Raw genomic sequence first — 21,947 nt, forward strand, 5'->3', positions numbered from 1 at the left:
AAATACAATAATTAATAAAAGCCATATAAGCCACAGAATTATTCAATTTTGCCAGATCTGGATACCATAAAATAAAAATATTACCTCTGGGTTTTCACTTAAATATATTTGTTTAGATATGTTATTTATTGTACAGATCCACTGTAAGGGGAAAAAACAGAAATATGATTAATACTTTTTCTACAATGCTTCTCTTCTAAAACAATGTTCAATATTTAACTGACACAGGAGTTTCATTAGAAGTAACATACTTTCTTGTAAATACCTTCCTATCTACATAAGATGTATATAATATTTGAGTGTATTACAGAGCACTGAACATATTATTTTTAAATCCCAATTTCATACAAGGAAATAAGAATATTGCTATCATGTTAAATTATAATTTAATAGTCTATATTTATCTTTTTATATCACATCCCCCTTTAATCCCCACCAAATAAGACAGTCTGGACTCAGATACCATGATTAACACTGATGTAAAAAAAAGTTAAGAGCTAAATATATTCCTTGTGAATGCATTTTACATACTTCCCTTTCAGGTTTATAAATAACAGAGAAAACACTCTCTGCCCCACATCTTTTGCTTCACTCTCAAGGATGCCAGTGCGTGAAGCGTCTCACAAAACTAACTTAATACTCTGGTAAACTCTGCAAAGAGCAGACATACGTCTCTGTTCTTCAGAGACCAAAAGCAAGTTTTAATACCTACCCTTTTTAATAAGAAGTACATAAAAGTTGATCTCTACATAATTTCTAACCTTGTCTTTTACCAACACAATTATAACACCAGATAAAATGGCTCAAAACCAACCTATAGTACATTTTCATTGAAGATTTCTCAAGACAAAGTTTTTGAAGTGTCAGTTCTTGGTAGTAACTTACCTTCCATACTTGGTGTACTAGAAGTAAAAATGGAGCCAAGAATAAAAGACTCACAAGCAAGAAAAGACACTCCCAAATTTTTGTTTTCCTGTCTTTCATTTCCCTGAGGTTTTAAGCTTTAATTGCTTCCTGCCATGCTACACCTGCTGCCACTGTGCTCTTAATGCAGCAAATACTGTCTCAGAGATTTGGTAAGAGAAGGGAATGAACTGAACTCTCGCCTCATGATACTAACAGCCTGCCAGAAAGCAACCGTCATAAGGTCATTTTGGAATTTGAGCTCTTAAAAAGACAGCGAGAGATGATCTCTAAGTTCTCTCCTTACAGGTCCAGTTATAAAATTCTGTGTGTAACTTAAGAATGCTGCTTGAGAACAACATATTTTTATGAAAAAAATTTTTTAATTAAATAGGATTTTCCAAATTTCTATAATGAACACATCAATATGTGCTTTGTCATCAGAAAAATATCTTAAGATGATGCTAAAGAAATTAAGTAGGTAAAATTTTACCTCTTCATGGTCCTTTTTACTCTCTGCTTGCAAAATTGAAGATCTGAAGAAAAAAAAAGATGACATTTAACCAAGTCAAAAAGGAAAATCCAACTTTTTTCTAAAGTGCTTTTAACATGAGGTAAGAAATTTTTTATCTTTAAAGGTACACATAAAACCAATCAGTATCAAAACAAACAAAAAACCCTAAACACACAACCAACCAGTATCTTAGGGAAAGGAGACTACCAAAGGCATAAGGACTCAGATTTTAACAACTCTTGATTTTGTCTATCTATGCCAAGATGTACCAAAAAAGAAATATGCTGGTTTTCAGAGACAGCCTGTAACAAAGGTACACTGCAACTAAGACAATACGTTTCAACTTTCTGACACTTCATATATACTTCACACATAAATCAGTGGTCCTAATATAAAACACTAGTTTTACTTCATTACTTATTATTTGTCCTTGAATACAGTTTAAAAATTTTCAAATATATTATCATTAACATAGGGATAATTTTTCTTGATGTTAATATTTTAAACTTAGAAAATTTTTCACTGATTTTGAATCATACCAGGAATGTGAAATGGGAAATTATGTTAAGCATTAGCAAAAAACTGAAAATACAAAAATGCAAGTATGTGCAGTAACATTAACCATTTGGTAATTTTGACAAATAAACACAGGCTCTTCCAGTGTGATAAATGACACACACTAATTGACATTCATTATGTGTTTATATTTGGAAGATGAACTACACATTTTGATAAAACATAATGGGCCATGACATCTTAATGTACATAAATTTAGGGGGGAAATGACTTTCAGGGAACCTGGAAGCTGCTTCTGAACAGTAAGAAAGACCCAAACAATATTTTAATTAAACAGGAAAACTGCAGGTAACTTAAACGTAGGAAAAATTTTAAATTATGGCGTACATCCTTAGGGAATTATAATGTAACCATTATAAAAAGCTTTTAATATGTGGATACAGACCCAAATGATATATACAGTATTTCCTTAACTATTTAAGAAATGTGCTAAGAATAAAAAATAAAAACTGTAAGGCAACTGACCATAAAGTTCATTGTTGCTTCTGGTTAGTCAGATTATAGTTTTTTTTTCACACTCCATTTTACAATTTTATATGCTTTTAAAAAATTTGTTCTAAAAGCTACTCTACAGATTCTTATTTAATGTAAAGGTAATAGAAGTTCTAAAAATGGCAATATAAACATTAATGGCTTAAGAAATTAATCTGATCAGAAATATTTGATTAACACTTAAAAATAACATTGTTACTACTTCCTACATGCTGGGAACATTACATATGTTAGATTGCTATTCTTCATAACAGTTTACAAAATGGAGATTAGAATCCCTCACCCCCATTTTACTTGTAGAAAAATGAAGGCTAGGTAACTTGTCTTAAGACCACCCAGCAGGTAGTGGATGCATAATTTGAACTTTATGGCCCCAAGTTTGGGGCTCTTTACACTGATTTGTGCTGCCTTCCCCAAACCATGCTGGATTTTCAGTGATCGGTTTTTTAAGCTGAAACCACAGGTTATTACCTTATATCCCCTGCTTTGACAACCTCAAAATATTAAGATACCATTTAACCAAGTCAAAAAGGAAAATTCAACTAGTTTCTACAGCATTAAGAAGAAAATTATGTTAATACATAATAATTCTATAATATCTATACAGTGTCCAAATGAAAAGGAAATATCCTGCATTTCAGTAGTTTAAAATAGGACAGATATTTTTAAGTAGGGGAAAATACTAACTTTTTTCCATCAAAAGAAGTGATCTGAAAACAGTATCTCCTGTCTTCACAGTCCACAGCCATTACTGAACAGTTGTCTATGTCCATGGCCAGGCCTCCTGCTACGTCCCCTCGGGCCTGACTCATTAGGTTTCCACCCTGCGTGAAGTAAAACTGTCTGTCCCAGGTAGATGACACCAAGCCTGTTTTACTAAATGAAGAAAGTACATTCACTCTTTAATAACAACATACCTGAAATCTCATCATAAGCCAGACACAAGATAAAGCACATCATAAAGAATCACCTTACAAAAAAGCACCAAGGTGCCTAGAAAATATAAACATCAGGTTTTCAGTCTCTAAAATAAATTCACATAGGCCAACCCACTTGTATGTGTGTGTGCATATACATTTCCAAAACAAGGCTGGCAATTATCAAATTGCAGGTGTTATGATGATGCACCACAAGATATACAGTCCAACTTTCAAGGGAATACATTCAAAACAAAAGGATTTATTTTACTGCTAGGGTTAACTTGCTTTATCCTATCTTCAAGTAAAAACTAAAATTTGACTTGATGGTGTAATTACAGATATTTTAAAGTATGATAAATGATGTTTAATAGCATTCATTTGTTATGCTGGATTTATTACAACTCAAATTGGTTTCACTTTTTAAAATAATTCTAAATTATTCAGGAAATATATAATAGAATTTTACTTTTGAAAATTACTCATGAACCTCATCTGTCAAAAAGTTGGCATAAATACTAATACCACTAACTGAAAAGATTCAACATTAGTAAAACCAAAACCATTTGGAGAATATATCAATTATGTATTATATTCACCTGCTGTTACCCTAAATGATATACAATATGTGAAAATAACAACAGTTTTCTTACTTCCTAGCATTAAGATAGCCAGCCTTTCGGGTTAAGTTACGATTGACAGGAAATTTTGTGGGATCCGGGTCAGGCAAATACAAGGGGTCACTGGCTACTTCCAAATCCTCTATAGTCTGCTGCATGGTCTCTACATCATTGTCCATTTCCCTGCGAACACTAACAGAGAGAACAGATTATTACCAACCACAACAGACAACTCTTTATCGATCACATTCATCTATATATTTGTTCTGAAAATATTTTCTTACAGAGAACAGCAGTGGCATGGGTGGTTAAAGCAACATGAACATATTATAAAGCAGCTTTATATTTTATTTGAAACTTAGATATTTTGGAAACAATACTAAATTCCAAAACTAATGAAGTCACACTGAATGCCTGACTTTGGAGGAATTTTCAAACTGCTCTGTCCTATGCCTTTAAAACAACAATCATTTTCATCTCCCTTCATACCTCAGATTAACTACATCACTGCTCAGACTTTTGAACTTGATTAGAATTGCTCACTCTCTAAACTTTCATGGCTTGGAAAGCAAGATTTATTTGGTAATCTCCCATCCATACCCTACAATTCAGATAACTATGAAGATAATTCACTTATAGTTACTGTTATGTGTCTGTTATATTCAGACATAAAACCTAGTTTAGAATCAATAAAATACCATTATATTTGACAGTCCACAACCACTGTGAAATTCAGAGTTCATATTCTGTGGAAAAGATGGTGAAAAAAACCAAGCAGCATCCACAAGCCACTAGAGAAACAATCTGATGGAGGGAAAACAGCCCCTTAGAAATTAAGTAGTAAATATTTTTAGGTTATGGCATTTAGCTGTCAACTTATCATTCTCATAATTTCGTCTGAAATTTTTTAAGGAAGAAAATACTTACTTCTGTACACTTGTTCCAATATTAGTTAAGAATTCTTCCAGTTGGTCACTGAGATTTTCAGAACCCATCTTAAAGAAACTTATCTGGGGCAAGAGGATGTGGGAGTAGAAGGTTGAACAACAGAAACACACAAACAAAATACTTAGAGGGAATCATATAAACAATTGCCAAGATACATGGTTAAGTAAAAGACAAAGGATTATTCTCATTTGTGTAAAAATAGGCTGTAGTTCATAATGACTTCTACTGAGCACAGAGCCAATGAAGAAATTACTCTTAAATTTCACTGTGCATCCTCCTATATTAATACATGCATATGGTATGCAAGTTTTTTAAACTGGAAAATATATTTTAAAACATTTCAAGTAAGTCATATGGATAAACTATTTCATGTTTACTTCAAAGATAAGTTTTATATCTGAGGAATAATAAACACTCATATTTGACAGAATATTCAAATTTCTTTAAATTCTTGCTTTTTAGGGGACTGCCATTTCATTTTATGTTACTCAAATTTAGTTTCCTAGCTTCCTTCCTGATGCACACCTCTTGGAATACTTTGAACTTCATCTATTATTTCTAACTCAGGAAGTATGGAAGGAACATGAGACAAAGTCAAACCTGTCCATTCTCTTTCAGATCTATTATGAAGCAGGAGTGAGTGGAAACTCCAGCAACAGGAGTAACTCCAGAATTCATTTAGCTTTCTGGTCCCTGTCCCCACCTGTGATTACTTCTAAATACAAGGTAAATGGTTTCATTTACCCTAAAATATTTGAAAGCTTCATCTGCAAGGAAAACCATTCTCCCTAACTTACTTCAAATAGCATTCTGATGACATTTTCTGAAGTACTTTAAAAACAGACACAAATGAATATTTTGACCTTAGTTTGTAATATCCTGTATTTAACATAAAAATCAAACTTACAAAGTTCTATATAACCCAAGTTATAATCCAAAACACAGTACAGTATTCACCTGAGCTTGCATGTACCCAAGTAGAGGTTCTAACAGTGCTATTTTCTTTTTGTACTGAAGAGTATTTAATGCACAAAAATAGTGCATCATGGTCTGGTGTTGTTTTTTTCTGGAAGTGTAGACATCTTCTGTTACTTCATACTTCACCTTTGAGTGAAAAGATTAGAAGTCTTATTATTTATTTACTTTTAATTATCTTTAATAATGACTAAGAGGAAGAGCCTACCCAAGGAAAAAGGTGCATAACCAGCAATTGTGCATACCTTTCTTATTTTCAGATAGAAATCTGCAGAATATTGGCTAAGATAGTTTTCCTGTTTTACCATCCTCTACTTTATTTAAAAATGTACGTTAAAAGCAGAATTCTGCACATAACTTATAATGGTAGAGTAACTGAGCTAAGAATGGCAGCAAAAGTCTACCACATGGAGGAAAAGCAGAAAGCAGTCTGGTGTTAACCATTAATCTCTGAGCTTTTTCAGTTCACAGCATGCCATTCTTTCCTACAGGTTCTCTGCTTCTCTCCCTAATGTCCCTCTCTGCTTGTAGCTGTTTTCCTGCACTCACACTTAAAGTATGTGTGCTCTCTTGAGTTCTCGTATGCAGATGACAAGTATTTATTGAGCACCTATTATGTAATACACTGTCCCGTTCTTTTCCTGCTTTCCTTAGAATACCACATCAAGTACCAAGAATATTCCAGTTACCAATGACTCCCAAATTTTTATCTCCTGCCCCTGACTCTCCCAAGTGTCAGAGGAAGCAGATCTCCAGATGGGTTCTTTATGTGTGAATGTGCTGGGAACATACAAAACTAAAGACAGTATCTTCCCCCACAAAACCTGCTCCTCTACTTTGTTTCTTAGCTCTCTGAAATTTTCCTAGATGCACCCCATCATCCAAGGACTTTAGGACCCACTTTTTATTCCTCCTCCTATCTTAAGTATTATCAATTCTACTTATGAACTATCTTCCAAAACTATCCCTTCCTCTCCTTTCAGTAACAATCTTAGCTGAAACTCTCCTAATACCTTGCAAACTATTCTCATACCTTTTCACTGGATTCCCAATTTCATTGTCCCCTTCACATTTCCACTAGTTTTTTTATTCTGTAACAACTGCATGGTGTTACTCACTTACTTAAAACCCACTGGTGGCTGCCCACTCCCTCTAATACACATTTCAGTCATTAACATAGTAATCTGGCCCCAACTTCCTTCTTGTTGTTCTGCCATGCCTCCCCAAATACATCCTATGTCCCAGACACACTGAAATGATTATCTTTCCATTATCATAATAATTATTCCTAGAAATAATAATTGCTGTAAGTCAGGTGCTCTACATGCATTCTTGTTTCACCTTCACAACTACTGAGTTTTCTCAATAAAGAAATAAAGGCTTGTAATTAAGTGAATAGTGTACAACCTCAGAAAATAAGCCACAGAGTGAGGTTAGTCCCCCAGCAGTCTTACTTCAGAGTAAGACTCTGAACCTTTACACTCTCCAGACTCTACAATGTGCTTCTGCAAAGGCTGTTTTCCTTCCAGAAATGCCCTCTCCCCAATCCCAAACCAGTGACATCCACTCATCTTCAGTGCAAATGGCACCTCCTAAAAGTGCAACCTTTCCCAACTCACCAAAGATATGCTGCCCTCTCTGTGCTTTCCCAGCATTTTGTTAAGACTTCTTTACTGCACTTAACTCTGTTAATTCTTGTGTTCTCTTCATCCTTGTACTCTGGCATCTGGTCTAGCTGCATGCCTTCACACAGGAAGCCTTTGATAAATGTAGATTATCCACCCCCTGAGAGTAGGAGTGGAGCCTGTTCACACTGTTGCCCCACACAGTAGGTGCTCAATAAATTTTTCAACTAAATGAAATTAGTGGAAGAATGTTTTTAAAAATACCTGCAATAGCCAGAGGCAATGTAAAATATATCAGAATTCATACTTAGCACCTTTAACTACTTCTCTATGGCAAAGTAACAAACTAATGTAGATCTCAAAATTTATGTATTAATACTTGCACCATCAAGTAATCAGTGAACTCAAATTAGAAATGGAAAAGCAGATCTTTGTACTGAATTTTGTGTGAGAAACATTCCCTTTCTGTGTCACAGTAGCTGTTGAACGGTAAACCATACCCGGGTGTGGATTCCCACAAGTGGTCACTGTGTCCCACGCAGCAGCTGCAGCCAAGGCTGCAGACACCAACTCCCAGGCACAGAGATCACCTCACTCACAAATATCTAGTGGAGGCCTACTCACCAAGTCTTGGATTAGGCACTGAGAGAGGAATGATCTTAAGGAGCATCTAGATGAACATAACATTCTGTTCTTTGTTCTTTACTCAAATACGTATCTCCTCAAATGTAGTGTAGTATTTCTGAATTTCACTCACAGAAGTATTCAAATATATATATATATATATATATATATATATATATATATATATATATATATATATATATATTCCTTACAAATGAGAAAGTTCTCATAACAGAATTTCATTAAACATATATGTAAATATTCAACTTTTTAACCACTGCATCTCAGAGGACACTTTTGAATACATATATACGATGCAGTGTTATCAAAATACAAAGCAAAGGAGGCAATGTCATACCCTGGGCATCAGTTACATTTTTTTTTTCTTGAATAGTTATGTTTACTTATAAAATTCTGTCAGCAGGAAAATATTTTGTTTAAAAAGACAATTATTAATTGTCTAATAACTGATTTAACAAAAAGGCTTTGAAACAACTAGAAGGAAAATATAAACTAAGGGCAATATGGCAAAACATACAAAGTAACTACTGGCTACCATTTTAAACAGGAAAAACTAGACCACCTAATGAAACAGTTGTTAACTGTGATACTGAAAAAGTAAGTATGTATCACACCTTGTCATTTTCTCTTTTTTTTGATAATCTGCTATATCGGTTAATCGCAGCATCATGATCTGGAAAACAGAAATGACTATTAACAGCAACACAATAAAACTTTGCAAAACTTGTAAGTGCTTTACATGGTCTTCACATGTGCATCTTTCAACAAACATAGTAAAGCAAAATAAGAATTCCTTACTGTGTGATCATTCCACCCAAATGTTCTCTACAGCCAAATTTCCCCTAAAGTATGTTTCTGCTTATTAAATTTGTTAAAAACATTTAATTCCAAGGAAACTGTAGTCCACTGAAAGTTTTTTAAAGTATTTTTTAGTACAAAAATAGCAAATGCTCATTAAAGAAAATATGGAATATACAGGAAAATAAGGAAGGGAAAATACATTCCCTCCTTAGGTATTATGAAGATAACAAACCACAAGATTTAATTTCTTTTAAAATTTTTCTTGTAGCATAAACAGTGCAACTAAAATAACAACACTGATTTTTAAAAATATTCACTTAAACTTTTAATTACGATCATTTTTTTTTTTACAAATATTACATCAAATCTGGCCACAGATTTGTGTTGATAAAGAAATGCGTCATTACTAGAAAAAACTATGTAAAATATTCAGAGCTTACCATTACTAGCAATCTGAAACACTTCCTTTAATGTCAGTATTTCTGGAAAAATTCAGGAAAAATTTCAGTTTAGCATATTTATGACCCATCTTAAATTCTGTTTAGAAAACAGTAAATGACATTTAAGCTTAACTGAAACTCCAAATAAAATTTCAACATTCAAAGTGAAAAAGTTAGCGTTTGAACTTGCCTATGGAACACTTACTATTATCATTAGCAACAGTTACACCACCAGAAAATGTACTTGCCACAAATTAGTAATAAGACACAAAAACAAAATTTAAAACCATTGCGAATTCTAAGCTATACAAATATTTTGATTTAGTACCAGAATTCAACTGACTGATTTTTTCATATTGACTCTAATAAGTCAAATGCTAAATGAGAAACAAAGTACATTTTATTAATAAGATTATGATACTCAGTACCCTTAGATTGAGAAGAGATCTTATTTCTTCTTGACCTTAGAAAAGATCATTCTTGAGAATCACCACCACAAATATTAATTCCATCTCTGAAATACATTTGTCTTTATTCTACATATAATGTTAATACTTTACCACCCACTGATAGCTAGTCAATGTCTTTATAGTCTATTTAAAAGTCTGTATGATCGTCTGAGATTGTAAGTTATGAGAAAACAGAGCCAAGTCTATAAAACTCTCATTTTATCACCTAAGTATCCAAAATGGGGAGGGGAAAACCACCACAAACTACCAAGTCATGGATTGCTTGATGGGCCAGCCCCGCTACCGCCCACCACTCCAGCCCACTGACACATCTCCATCTCCTGTGCCACTGTCCCAGTTCAGGCCCTGGTCACACCTCACTAGACTCTCAAACTTCCTAATCCCTTCTCCCAGACATCAAATCCACTCTATTCCTTACTCCAAAAACAAAAGAATTGTGTCTCTCTACTTCCTAAAGACCTCTGTTGGCTTTTCTTTGCTGATAAACTCAAGTCCAACCTCTTTAGCATGATCTAGTCCCAACTGATCTACTTCTAGATTTGTCTCCTGCCGCGCCCCAACAACCCAAAACTGCAGCTACACTGAATTTCCTGTCATTGTCAACAAGCCACGTACTTCTACAATCCATACCTTTGTGCTTTCTAGTCCCTCTAATAGAACAGTGACTCTCTTCTCCTGGCAAATTCTTCTTTATTGTTCAATGCTGTCACATCCTTGGTGAAGCCTTTCTGACCCCCTCCTCTGAGCCCCCACAGCACCTTGCTCATCTCTAATTATAAGCAACAGGGTATCACAACTATCTGTTTGCCCGTCTCCTCTGGGCTTTCTCAAGGAAAGTCCTATCTTACTTGTATCAGTATTCCTCAGTATTTAGTTTAACATCTAGCAGGAGCTCCTATAAATGTTTAGTGACTTATTAAAGTAAAAGTGCCACATGCTGTAGTCAGAAATGGTTAAGGTGCAGAGTAATGCACATTTTCGAGCACTGATCTTCTGACAGGTAATGAAAATAAACATAAACTTGACTTCAATACCTTTCAGATCTCTCTCTTTAAACTGGGTAATGGGGAACATCATGGCATCAGCAAGCTGTGTTGAAAGTACTGCATGACAAGAGCTAAGCTGGTAAAAGAAAGACCAAAAAGGCCAAATAACTATAAAGAAACATTTAATCAGCATTATGAGAAATAAACAAAATTAGTCAACAGGGGTCGATACATTTACATAAGAGAACACTAAAAATCATGTTATATTATTACATAGTTATCTAGCAATCAAAAAAAATTCCATTTAAAATTCTCAGAATGACCCTGGATTTGTAAAGGTTTCTTAGATATGACACCCAAAGCAACAAAAGAAAATATAAACTGCACTTTATCAGAATAAAAACATTTGAGCATCAAAGCATACTATCAAGAAAATAAAAAGACAACCCACAGAATGGAAGAAAAATGTTTACCAATCACATATCTGATAAGGAGTTTGTAATCTTTAGAATAAACAACTCTTAAACTCAGTAGTAAAAGACAACCCAATTTAAAAATGGGTGAAGGTCTGAAAAGACACTTCTTCAAAGATATACATATGGCCAGTAGGCATAGGAAAAGATGCTCAACATCATTAGCCACCAGGAAAATGCATATCAAAACTACAATGAAATGGGGGAGGGTATAGCTCAGTGATAGAGTGTGTGCCTAGCATGCACAAGGTCCAGGGTTCAATCCCCAGGACGTCCATTAGAATGAATGAATGAATGAATGAATGAATAAATAAATAAATAAATAAAGCAAGCAAGCAAGCAAGCAAGCAAGCTAATTACTGCCCCCTCCCAAAAAAAAAAAAAAAACAAAAAAAACCTACAATGAAGCATTTTTTCTGACCACAACAGCATGAAACTAGAAATCAACCAGAGAGAGAAACAAGAAAACCAACAACTACAGAGACTAAACAACATGCTACTTAAAAAAACCAATGGGCCAATGATGAAATCAAAGAGGAAATTTAAAAATACCTTGAGACAAATGACAATGAAAACACAACCATACAAAATCTATGGGGTAAAGCAAAAGCGGCCCTAAGAAGTAAGTTCATAGTAATTGTGGCCTTCCTCAAAAAATAAGAAAAATCTCAAATAAACAACCTAACCTACCACCTAAAAGAATTAGAAAAAAAGAACAAACAAAACCTCAAGTCAGCAAAAGGAAGAAGATAATAAAGATCAGAGACAAAATAAATAAAATACAGATTTAAAAAATGAAAAATCAAACCAAGAGCTGGTTTTTTTGAAAGGGTAAACATTCTCTGACATAAATCATCAGTCTTCCCAGGCAACAGAAATAAAAGCAAAAATAAACAAAGGGGACCTAATCAAACTTAAAAGCTTTTACACAGCAAAGGAAACCATAAACAAAATGAAGACAACCTATGGACTGGGAGAAAATATTTGCAAACAACACAACCAACAAGAGCTTAATTTCCAAAATATACAAACAGCTCATACAACTCAATAACAAAAAACAAACAACCCTATCCGAAAATGGGCAGAAGACCTAAATAAGCAATTCTCCAATGAAGATAAACAAATGGCCAACAGGCACATGAAAAGGTGCTTAACATCATTAATTATTAGAGAAATGCAAATCAAAACTACAATGAGGTATCATCTTACACCGATCAGAATGGCCATCATTAAAAAGTCCAAAATAATAAATGCTGGAGAAGGTGTGGAGAAAAGGGAACCCTCCTATACTGTTGGTGGGAATGTAAACTGGTGCAGCCACTATAGAAAACAGTATGGCGGTTCCTTAAAAAACTAAAAACAGAGTTACCATATGATCCAGCCATCTCACTCCTGGGCATACATCCAGAGAAAACTCTTAATTTGAAAAGATATATGCACCCCAAGGTTCATAGCAGCACTATTTACAACAGCCAAGACACTGAAGCAACCTAAATGTCCATCAACAGATGAATGGATAAAGACAATATGGTATATATACACAATGTAATACTACTCAGACATAAAAAGAATGAAATAATGCCATTTGCAGTAACATGGATGGACCCAGACATTATCATACTAAGTGAAGAAAATCAGACAAATACCATATATCACTTATATGTAGAATCTAAAAAATGATACAAATCAACTTATTGACGAAATAGAAAAAGACTCACATAGAAAACAAACTTTTGGTTACCAAAGGGGAAAGGCAAGAGGAGGAATAAATTAGGAGTTTGGGATTAGCAGATTCAAAGTACTATATAAAAAGTAGATAAACAACAAGGTCCTACTCTATAGCACAGGGAACTATATTCAATATCTTGTAATAAACTATAATGGAAAAGAATCTGAAAAGCTATATATATATAGTCTAATATATATATATGTCTAATATATATAGTCTACTATATACATGTCTAACTATATATGTGTCTAAACAAATCACTGTGCTGTACACCAGAAACTAACAACATTCTAAATCAACTATACTTCAATAAAAATAAACAAACTACAATGCAGTTCCAATTTATAGCCCTCTAAGTGGGTATAATAAAAAATTAATGAACTATCAAGTGTTGATGAAGATGTGGAGAAACTGGAATACTCCTACAATAGCGGCAGGAATGTAAAATTGTGCAGAAGTTGTGGAGAATAGTGTGGCGGTTTCTCAAAAAGCTAAACATAAAATTACTATATGATCCAGCAATCCCCCTCCTGGGTATACACCTAGAAGAACTGAAGACTGGTATTCAAAACAACCACCACCACCACCACAACAGCTTGTACTTGAATGCTCATTAGCACTGTTCACATTAGCTAAAAGGTGGAAAACAGCCTAGTTGTCTGTCAACTAATGAACGGATACATAAAATGTGGTATACATACTACAGAATTTTATTCAGGAAAGAAAAGAAATGAAATTCTGATACTTTCTACAACATGAATGAGTCTTGAAAACGTTATACCAAGTGAAAGAAGACAGATTCAAAAATCCACAAATTGTATGAGTCCATTTGTATGAAATATCCAAATCAGGAAAAGTCATACAGACAAGAAAGCAGATTTGTGATTGCCAGGAGCTGAGGGGAGGGGGGAGTGACTGCTTAATGGGCACAGGGTTTCCTTTGGGATGATGACAAAAACCATTCTGGAACATCAGTGGTGGTTGCACAACACTGTGAATGTATGAAATATCATTAATGGTAAATTTTATATTATGTATATTTTACCACAATAAAAAAAATTCCATTTCCTATAACTATTTCTTTATATTGATCTAATATAATATTTTGCTAAAATGAGTTATTAAAATATTTCAAAAAATTACTTTCCCAGTTAAGAAACTAAAAAGACAGAACTACCTAATGGGTCATGTAAAAAGAAAAGCTTTCATTGCACTAGTGGAAACAGTTATGGATTCTCCAAATATTTCTCACCACCTTTCTTCCTCCTGGCTTCTAGGCCTTTTTTAAATTATTTTGATGACTGGTTAGAGAAATTAGGGATTGATATTGGCTGTTTGAGATGGAAGGATTAATGAACTTCCATTACTTGATGTTAAAAATAGAGAAACCATGAAGAGGAGAACTTTACTTCACAGCTTAACTCCTCTCCCTGCCTACATCAAACACCACAATGAAAGGTTGCATGTTACATGGACTGAGAGTAGAGAGAGCACATCTATATGATTATTCCTTGAAAATAATTTGTTTTAATCAGACAAAGTATTGTTTTTATGAGACAGCCACCAAGATGTGGAAGTAAGACACTTCTTAAAATAGTAATACTTTATAATAGAAATTTACTCACATAATTATAAGAAAAGTTCTCAATAAAGGTAAACAACTTGAGTAACTTAATTATAAGACAACTTATTCTAGCAAAATAAAATAAGCATTCACCTCATCTATAACTTTTGAAAACTGCTGCAAAGTAGAACTCATAACTTCATCATCACCCCCCAGTGGAAAGCGCTGAAAAGTAAAGCAGAGATGAGGTAAAGGTCCAATGCCGCATGTCTTTCATGAGTTACATTATAATTTTCAGTTTTAAATTACTTCAGAAGACTTCTAAAATTTTGAGAAGCTCTAAAAAATGTCATTTTAATATAGTAGTATAATTCATATAATTAGTAAACATTAATTGAAACATCTGCTAAGTAACCAATTAACAGGGTATACAGGAATGCACACCATACTGAAAGTTCAAAGATACAAGTTTAGTTCTAGTTCCTCCACTAACCAGCTGTGTAACCATGAGCAAGCTTCAGTTTCTTCATGTGAAAAAACAGGGGTAAACTAGATAACCTCTGTATCTAACATTAAATAATTAAAATTAGATATAAGTGCATAATGGAATTCCAAAGGCATATCAAAATTATCTTCTGTGAATTCAAAAAGGCTTAGAATTCTTGATGAGAAATTCTGTTTATCTACAAAGATACTGTATCACTGCATATTTTAAATACTTTTACAATGTTGATGTACAGTACCTGTTTTTCATATTCTTTTAAAAGTTTTGAAGTCAGGTGTGTTGCAGCACTTAATTCATTCTATGGGAAAAGATTAACATTCAAATGAACACAATATTAAAGAGTAAGAAAAAAGTTTTAAGCCACTTTTATCACTTCAATAGAGTACAACATGCTCTCCAAATCCCTCATTAAAACACTGGAAAGGAAGCTACCACAAAAGCACTTGAAGGGAAACTCAAACCTTAAGACAGACACCATCAAGAAATTCAGCAGTGTTCCAGGTATGTGCTCTTTCTTTTTAGTTAATGAAAACTAACTGTTAAAGCTTTAAAGCTAGAAGTAAATTGTACATAATCTTAGCAACATCTTAAAAGATTCTACACTGATGACTGATGATCCCTCTCTCTAGATGCTGATACTAGACCATGATAAGCATTTAATAACATACAACCAAAATGTGGTCGATCTAGTCATTATAATACAGTAATGTAGCCATATGAAAGAAATACTTTTTTAATTTAAAGGTTTTTTTTTTTTTCCAGAAACAAAAGTAATGTTTCTTTTACATATTATTCTCTGGTCAGAAATCAAATTCTTGAGAGACCTAACTCTAGGAAAAAAAGTAAACAACTATCACAGCAACTTTAAAGTACATAATGAAAATGTGAGTCCAGAAAGAAGAGAAAATGAGAAGGAAAAAAAAAAGAAAAGAAACTTGTACACTTAATTAATCCCAAAGAGAGTTTATCACAGAACCCAGGTTCCTATTAAGGCTTATAATTAACTTACATAAACAGAGCCTCAAATCTTATGCCTGTTCAACCAAAAAAACCTAGTCATATCTTTTTTAAATTCATCTCCTGGTACCCTGGAGCTATATCCAAATTTTAGTACCTTCTTCTAACAAGATAGAGGTAAACTACTTTCAAACCCTCTGCTCAGAGAGGGGATGTATTCCATAAGATTAAAAGCATGATTAGAGAAAATACTGGTGACAATTTGGGGTTTTCAGTTAGATCTTAGGTAAAGATCACTATCATGAGTTTCATTAAGAAAGCCCTTATACTGTGTTTAGGGGAAAGCGGCAAATGCTTCAAACTTCATCACTTTTGTAGTGCTACAAACTATACACTAGTAATTGAAATGTGAGCTCTGTAATATAAAATACTTAATGTTCATACATCCATTCAACAAATATTTATTACTATGTGCCCTGGACATGGCTAGGTACCAGTAAACAAGACAGACGCTATCTCTGTCCTCATGGGCTTAAAGATTCATTTCAAAAATGCACTGAGTCAGTCTTTAGCCCTTTACCTGTGCATCATAAATCCGACGCATAGCTTGATACAACTGGTTCATATAGTTGGAAATAGCTGTAGCATCTTCTTCAAATACACCCAGTAAAGACCTTGTCTGTATAAAATAAAAGCAGTAAGTTTATGTTAACCACTATAAAAATCAGATAGACTTCTTTTTCCTAAAGGAAGGAAAAACCCTCAGATATTAGAGCTCTAATAATTCTGAGTTTTAATCTATTTTCTCTCCTTTGATAGTAATGCCAGGATGTCAGGGTTCTTTGTTCTCAATTTCACTTAATTAAAATAGAGGGAGTTTCCAACTTAGTCACACAAACCTTAGAAGAAACTACAAAAGTGTATTTTTATGAATTAAAAAGTCTGATATTAAACTAAGAACAAATCAACAGAATTATTCAAAGCTAAATTAACAGTATTCCATGTATAAATATTTAAAATGTCTTATTTCAGGGTAACTTAGCATGATTATTTGTCTTTACCAATGGTCTCCTCCAAACCCCTCCCATCATAATCCAAAATAATACTACAGTACCCCTCCCCAATATGGCCTATAAAATGCTAATTAGGTTTTTTTATGAGTGCAGAATTTGGGGTTATTTTTTATTCTTCTTTATACATTGCCATATTGTTAGGCTTTTTTTTTGGCCCAATGAGCAGGAGCATGTAAAAGTTACCTTAATTGTAAGAGTAAAAACTCATCAGTCAGAAAATGTTAAGACTGTCAACAAAAAGGATCAGAGATAAGGAAACTCAACATATCAAGGCAAGGTAAGTTCACTTTCTTATATCCCAAAGGGAAAGGAAGAATTAAATTTCAACAATTATTGAGATCACTACAGCTTAAAATCTAAAAGATAACTTTGTACTTTTATTCTACAGATAGTTAATTTATGCCTCAGTCTTAGAAGTTGTTTTTTAAAAGTCAACTTATTCCTTAGCTTCCTATTTTCAGAAGAGGAAGCTAAGTCAATATGGTTTAAAAAAGAAAAAGCAGCACAAAATCATTATGCCAGTATATGAAGTCCATGTTATCTCAGTCCTCTACATGCCCCAGAGATTTACATCTGACAGAATCTTTTTATCTTTTAGCCCTAGTGCACTATTCCCATTCTCCAAGTGCTGTTTTAAGATGTAACAAATAAAGCATCATGAAATTATGTTTGGCTAATTCCATTCCTAAAAAAAAAAAAATAGATCTGCCACTTAAGGTTTTTTTATTCCCCCAAATTATCATTCTAACTCAAGACATAACACGTTTATGCAAAACGCGGTAGTGGAATTACATTAAAAAGATGTTCTTAACCCCAGAGTTGAAACAGCTTCCTTACGAAAGCTAATAATAGTTCAACATTGTATAATGACTGTTTAAAGTTAACATCTTACAAAAATGCATCAACATGGTGCCATTTCACTGAATCTATGATGGCATCCACTGTGATTTATATACTAATACATACAACTGTGATATATACATTTTTATATACTACTAAAACAAACCAATGCTGGCGATTAAGCTATGATTTAATGTTTTCTTATGTCTTGATGTTTTTACTTGATATTCATGGAAACAGACCTTTAGACAAAGTTTTATATGTAATTCTCATATAAACACAAAAAAGAAAAGCTGCATAAATATGATGCTAAAATTTCAACTCCTCTGAGTCATTTTTTTGATACAAGAGTGATCACTATCCATGTTTTCTCATCCAGTATTATTCTATGCCATGAACAGGTGATAAATATTTCTTAGAAGCACTCTCCCTTTGTCCCAGTATTTTCTTCCAAACCAGTGATACCCATTCAGCAAGTTCTGATGGTAGCACTTGCTTCATGTTACCAGGTGTCAAAGGAAAATTTTCAGACACAAACAAGCTGGATCCTTCAAGTGGTTGTGGCTTATTGAAAGGTTGCACTTGGCCAGTCATGCCACTAAGACAAACAACCAAATGTGTACGTTTTCAGGCAATTACAAATAAAATATCATCAACTGTTATATCATCCCAATATAAGAGATGTCAGAATATGAATTTTAAAAAAGTCTGTCTCATAATCTATGAGTATTCCATATTATGCCAAAGAAAGAAGCCTCCATTTGGGACTGGAGTTTGTTTTTAAAGTTCCAGCATGGATACATCATTGATAAGATTTTTTTTTAAAGATCTTATGTGTTCTTTTCATTTTGTTTCTGATTTTCAAAACAATATATAAGCAAGGACAAGTCATCTAGTGTAGTCTTAAGATTTTCTGCCTCAACAGATGGCATCTTTTGCAGAATGGTATAATTTGGGCAAGATGATTCTGAAGATGTTTATGTTCAATCATCTGGATTTGGCCTTGCAAATACTCCACTATTTTAATGCTTAGTTACTGTAAATTAAAACTAAAAGAGGATAACCATACCTCAGGATAGTCTTCCATGACTCCCAGGTTCTAACTTTTTATACACCAACTGGCAGGCCATTTTTGATTAGGATCAAATAATCTAATAAAAACTTATCTATATCAGGAGCTTTAGAAGTTTGTTACACAACTTCTTGGACTCTATCTAAATAGTCCAGATAAGAACAAAAATTTATGCCCAAAAGCATTCATCTCAGCCCTATAAAAACAAACCTTAGGAAAAATTCTAGAAGTCCAACAATAGGACAACTATTAAGTCAGTTAAGGAAACATGCAGCCTTTAAATTTTTTATTCAGTATGTAATAATATGTTAAGATACTTAGCTGTAATGTTAAGTTAAAGCCGAATAAAAATTGTCATGCTCAATATGATCTCAATCATATTAAAATGGCAAGAAAAAAACTAGAAAAAAGAAAGCAAACTGTTAACAGAGTTTGATGCTGGGTGCATGACAGGTAACTGGTTTCTGTACCTTCCAATTTTTCTGAAGCAAACAACTATTATTTTTATAATCAAAATACAAAAATTAAAACATTCATTATCTATAACAGCTGAGGTTCAGAGAAATTAAGTGACTTGCCCTAAAGCAGAAGGTACTAAGTGGCAGTAAAGACTAAAACCCTTATACCCTGAATTCCAAATTCAAGGCTTTTCACCTTGCTGCAGATTTTCCCCAAGAATTGCTTCCAAGTTTCTTCCCTTTCTAAATCCCAGTTCTCCCAATTAATTTTTCTAAACAGTATTAACTAGTTCAAATTTATTACTCCCAGAAGTTGGAAGACTATTAATGTGGCTATTTCATTAAAAATGACCATAAAACTGATAACAATATGGCACATGCTTGAAAAAAAATACAAAAAAAATCTAACGCTCAGGTTATAAACTGTGTGAAAATTTCAAGAAATTAGATGAGTCAATAGATTATACCCTCCTCACCAGTCACGGCTAGAGCACTATGTAATCCATTCTGAGCAGTATATAGTCTTTATGAGTTATAAAAACCACGCCAGGTAAGAGAAGAAAGGTTAAGGAAACCTGTTGAGTTTTATAAAATAAAAAAGTAAAATGACAAAGTACACCTGACCAATACATCCCACAAAACTTTTGCAAAACATACGAAACAGATGTAGCTTACAACTTTATACTAGAGAAATCATTGAGTTTGAACTGGCTATTCTGGCAGTCAAGATAAGCCAAGAAGTGGGTTTCTCTTTGTATCAGTATAGGCTGATAAGAGTACATTACCAGCAGGCAACTGGCCTGTGAAAACTTTCAGCATGAAAAAACCAAATCAATTCCTCAATCAGAGCGCAACTTCAAATTGGCAATCAAAACTGGCACAATATCCGTGGCAGACATGTCACCTAGGAAGGGGGATCTACCCCCTTCCTCCTGCGGTCAAGACACATAAATTATGTGCAAACTGTACTTCTCAATGAACATTTCAGGAAACTTTCTTCATTCTAAGTAGTAGCCAACCAGCAACATCGTCTTAAATCCCTTACTATGTAAAAGCCAGGCCGAGGGATGAAGTTTCTCAAAGCGAGTTACAGCCCACACCCAGATGTTTTTAATATAGCTGATTTCATTCTTCAGTACTGAAAACATAACTAGTAGTTACGTTCTCCTAGACTGCCTTAAAGCTAGAGCAACCACTAGTATCATCCCCAACGCACGAAACAGGGCTTTTATTTTGATGAGTTTGTTAGAGCCAAGCCTGCAACGAGGGCGCAGCAGTAGGGGAGCGGCGAAGGCGCCGTCCATCACCCGGTGTGCACCGCCCTCGAGTGACAGCAGCTACACTCACAGCCACGACACTAGGGGAGGCTCCGAGACGCACGACGGGCTTCGCCGAAGATTCCACACGGCCAAATCAACAGCCTTTCAGCATCTCCACAAGAAAAACTATCCATTTCCTTCCCTAGCTTGCTCAGAAATCATTAAGTAAGCTTACAGGGTCTTTTCTCCTTCTGCATTTTCTCCGAAGAGGTTCTCCGGGAGAAAATTCCAAGATCGGGATTTATCCCTTAACATCACGGCAATAAAAAAAAAAATCTTCCGCCAAATACAAGGAGCCCCGCGCGCGTACGTGACCGCCGGGCCCACGAGCCAACGCGAAGGCGGCTCGGTTGCCGCCCGCCGAGGTCCCAGATCCCGCACGCAGCTCTCGGCCCAGCCGCGCAGGCCCACGCCGGCCTCGGGAGGGCGGCCCGGCCTCGGCGGCTCAGGGCGCGACAGGCGGGAGCCCTGGGCGGCTGAGCCTACCTGGGCCAGGGCAGGCACCTGCGAGCGCGGCGGGGCCAGGCCTGGGGTCGGCCAGCCCGGCTCCTTCCCTCGCCTCCCGCCGCCGCACGCGCCTCACCTGCGGGCTGTCCTCCAGCGTCTCTTCGATGGGCAGCTTGTCGATCCCTGGCATTTTGGTGGAGGGAGGGCGGCGGCAGGAGAGGCAGCGGCCGCCCACAGCTCCGTGCGCCTGCCCGTCTGCAGCAGCTGACCCCGACCCGCCCTCTCTCGCTGGCGAAGCAGCCCTCGCCAGGCGCCGAGCGGCCGCGCCGCCGCGCGGGAAATCCCGCCCTCTCGTCCTGACTGCCACGCCTCCCGGCGCGCTCATTGGCTCGCGGCGACGCCCGTCGGCGCAGCGGGACTGGCCGCGAGCGGCTCTGCGGCGACCGCGGGCCTCTGCGCACCTCGAGCACTTCGGCTGCGCGCGGACGGCTGCGCGCGGGCGTTTGGATGTAAATCGTAGGGGGCCTGCTGCCCCCAGCAAGGCGTGCGTCTGTGGGAACCAGAACCTCGAATGACGACCGCATTGGGGAATTTGGAG

The 21,947-nt window shown here is 35.4% G+C and overlaps 1 protein-coding gene across 1 annotated transcript in view; it reads right to left on the minus strand.

Moving 5' to 3' along the window:
• Nucleotides 1-21,678, minus strand: part of APPL1 (adaptor protein, phosphotyrosine interacting with PH domain and leucine zipper 1) — a 34,105-nt gene extending 12,427 nt beyond the window's left edge. The window contains exons 1-13 of the mRNA XM_031470572.2: nucleotides 21,486-21,678; nucleotides 16,721-16,819; nucleotides 15,422-15,481; nucleotides 14,832-14,903; nucleotides 10,961-11,048; nucleotides 9,457-9,498; nucleotides 8,830-8,888; nucleotides 5,928-6,074; nucleotides 4,950-5,032; nucleotides 4,056-4,214; nucleotides 3,173-3,361; nucleotides 1,397-1,439; nucleotides 85-141 (exon numbers count right to left, since the gene is read on the minus strand). Of these exons, the coding sequence (XP_031326432.1) occupies nucleotides 85-141; nucleotides 1,397-1,439; nucleotides 3,173-3,361; nucleotides 4,056-4,214; nucleotides 4,950-5,032; nucleotides 5,928-6,074; nucleotides 8,830-8,888; nucleotides 9,457-9,498; nucleotides 10,961-11,048; nucleotides 14,832-14,903; nucleotides 15,422-15,481; nucleotides 16,721-16,819; nucleotides 21,486-21,539 (1,152 nt within the window). The 5' untranslated portion in view covers nucleotides 21,540-21,678. The remainder of the gene's footprint in view (nucleotides 1-84; nucleotides 142-1,396; nucleotides 1,440-3,172; nucleotides 3,362-4,055; nucleotides 4,215-4,949; nucleotides 5,033-5,927; nucleotides 6,075-8,829; nucleotides 8,889-9,456; nucleotides 9,499-10,960; nucleotides 11,049-14,831; nucleotides 14,904-15,421; nucleotides 15,482-16,720; nucleotides 16,820-21,485) is intronic.
• Nucleotides 21,679-21,947: the final 269 nt, after the last annotated feature.

Source organism: Camelus dromedarius, chromosome 17 (assembly GCF_036321535.1).
Source record: "Camelus dromedarius isolate mCamDro1 chromosome 17, mCamDro1.pat, whole genome shotgun sequence".
NCBI lineage: Eukaryota > Metazoa > Chordata > Mammalia > Artiodactyla > Camelidae > Camelus > Camelus dromedarius.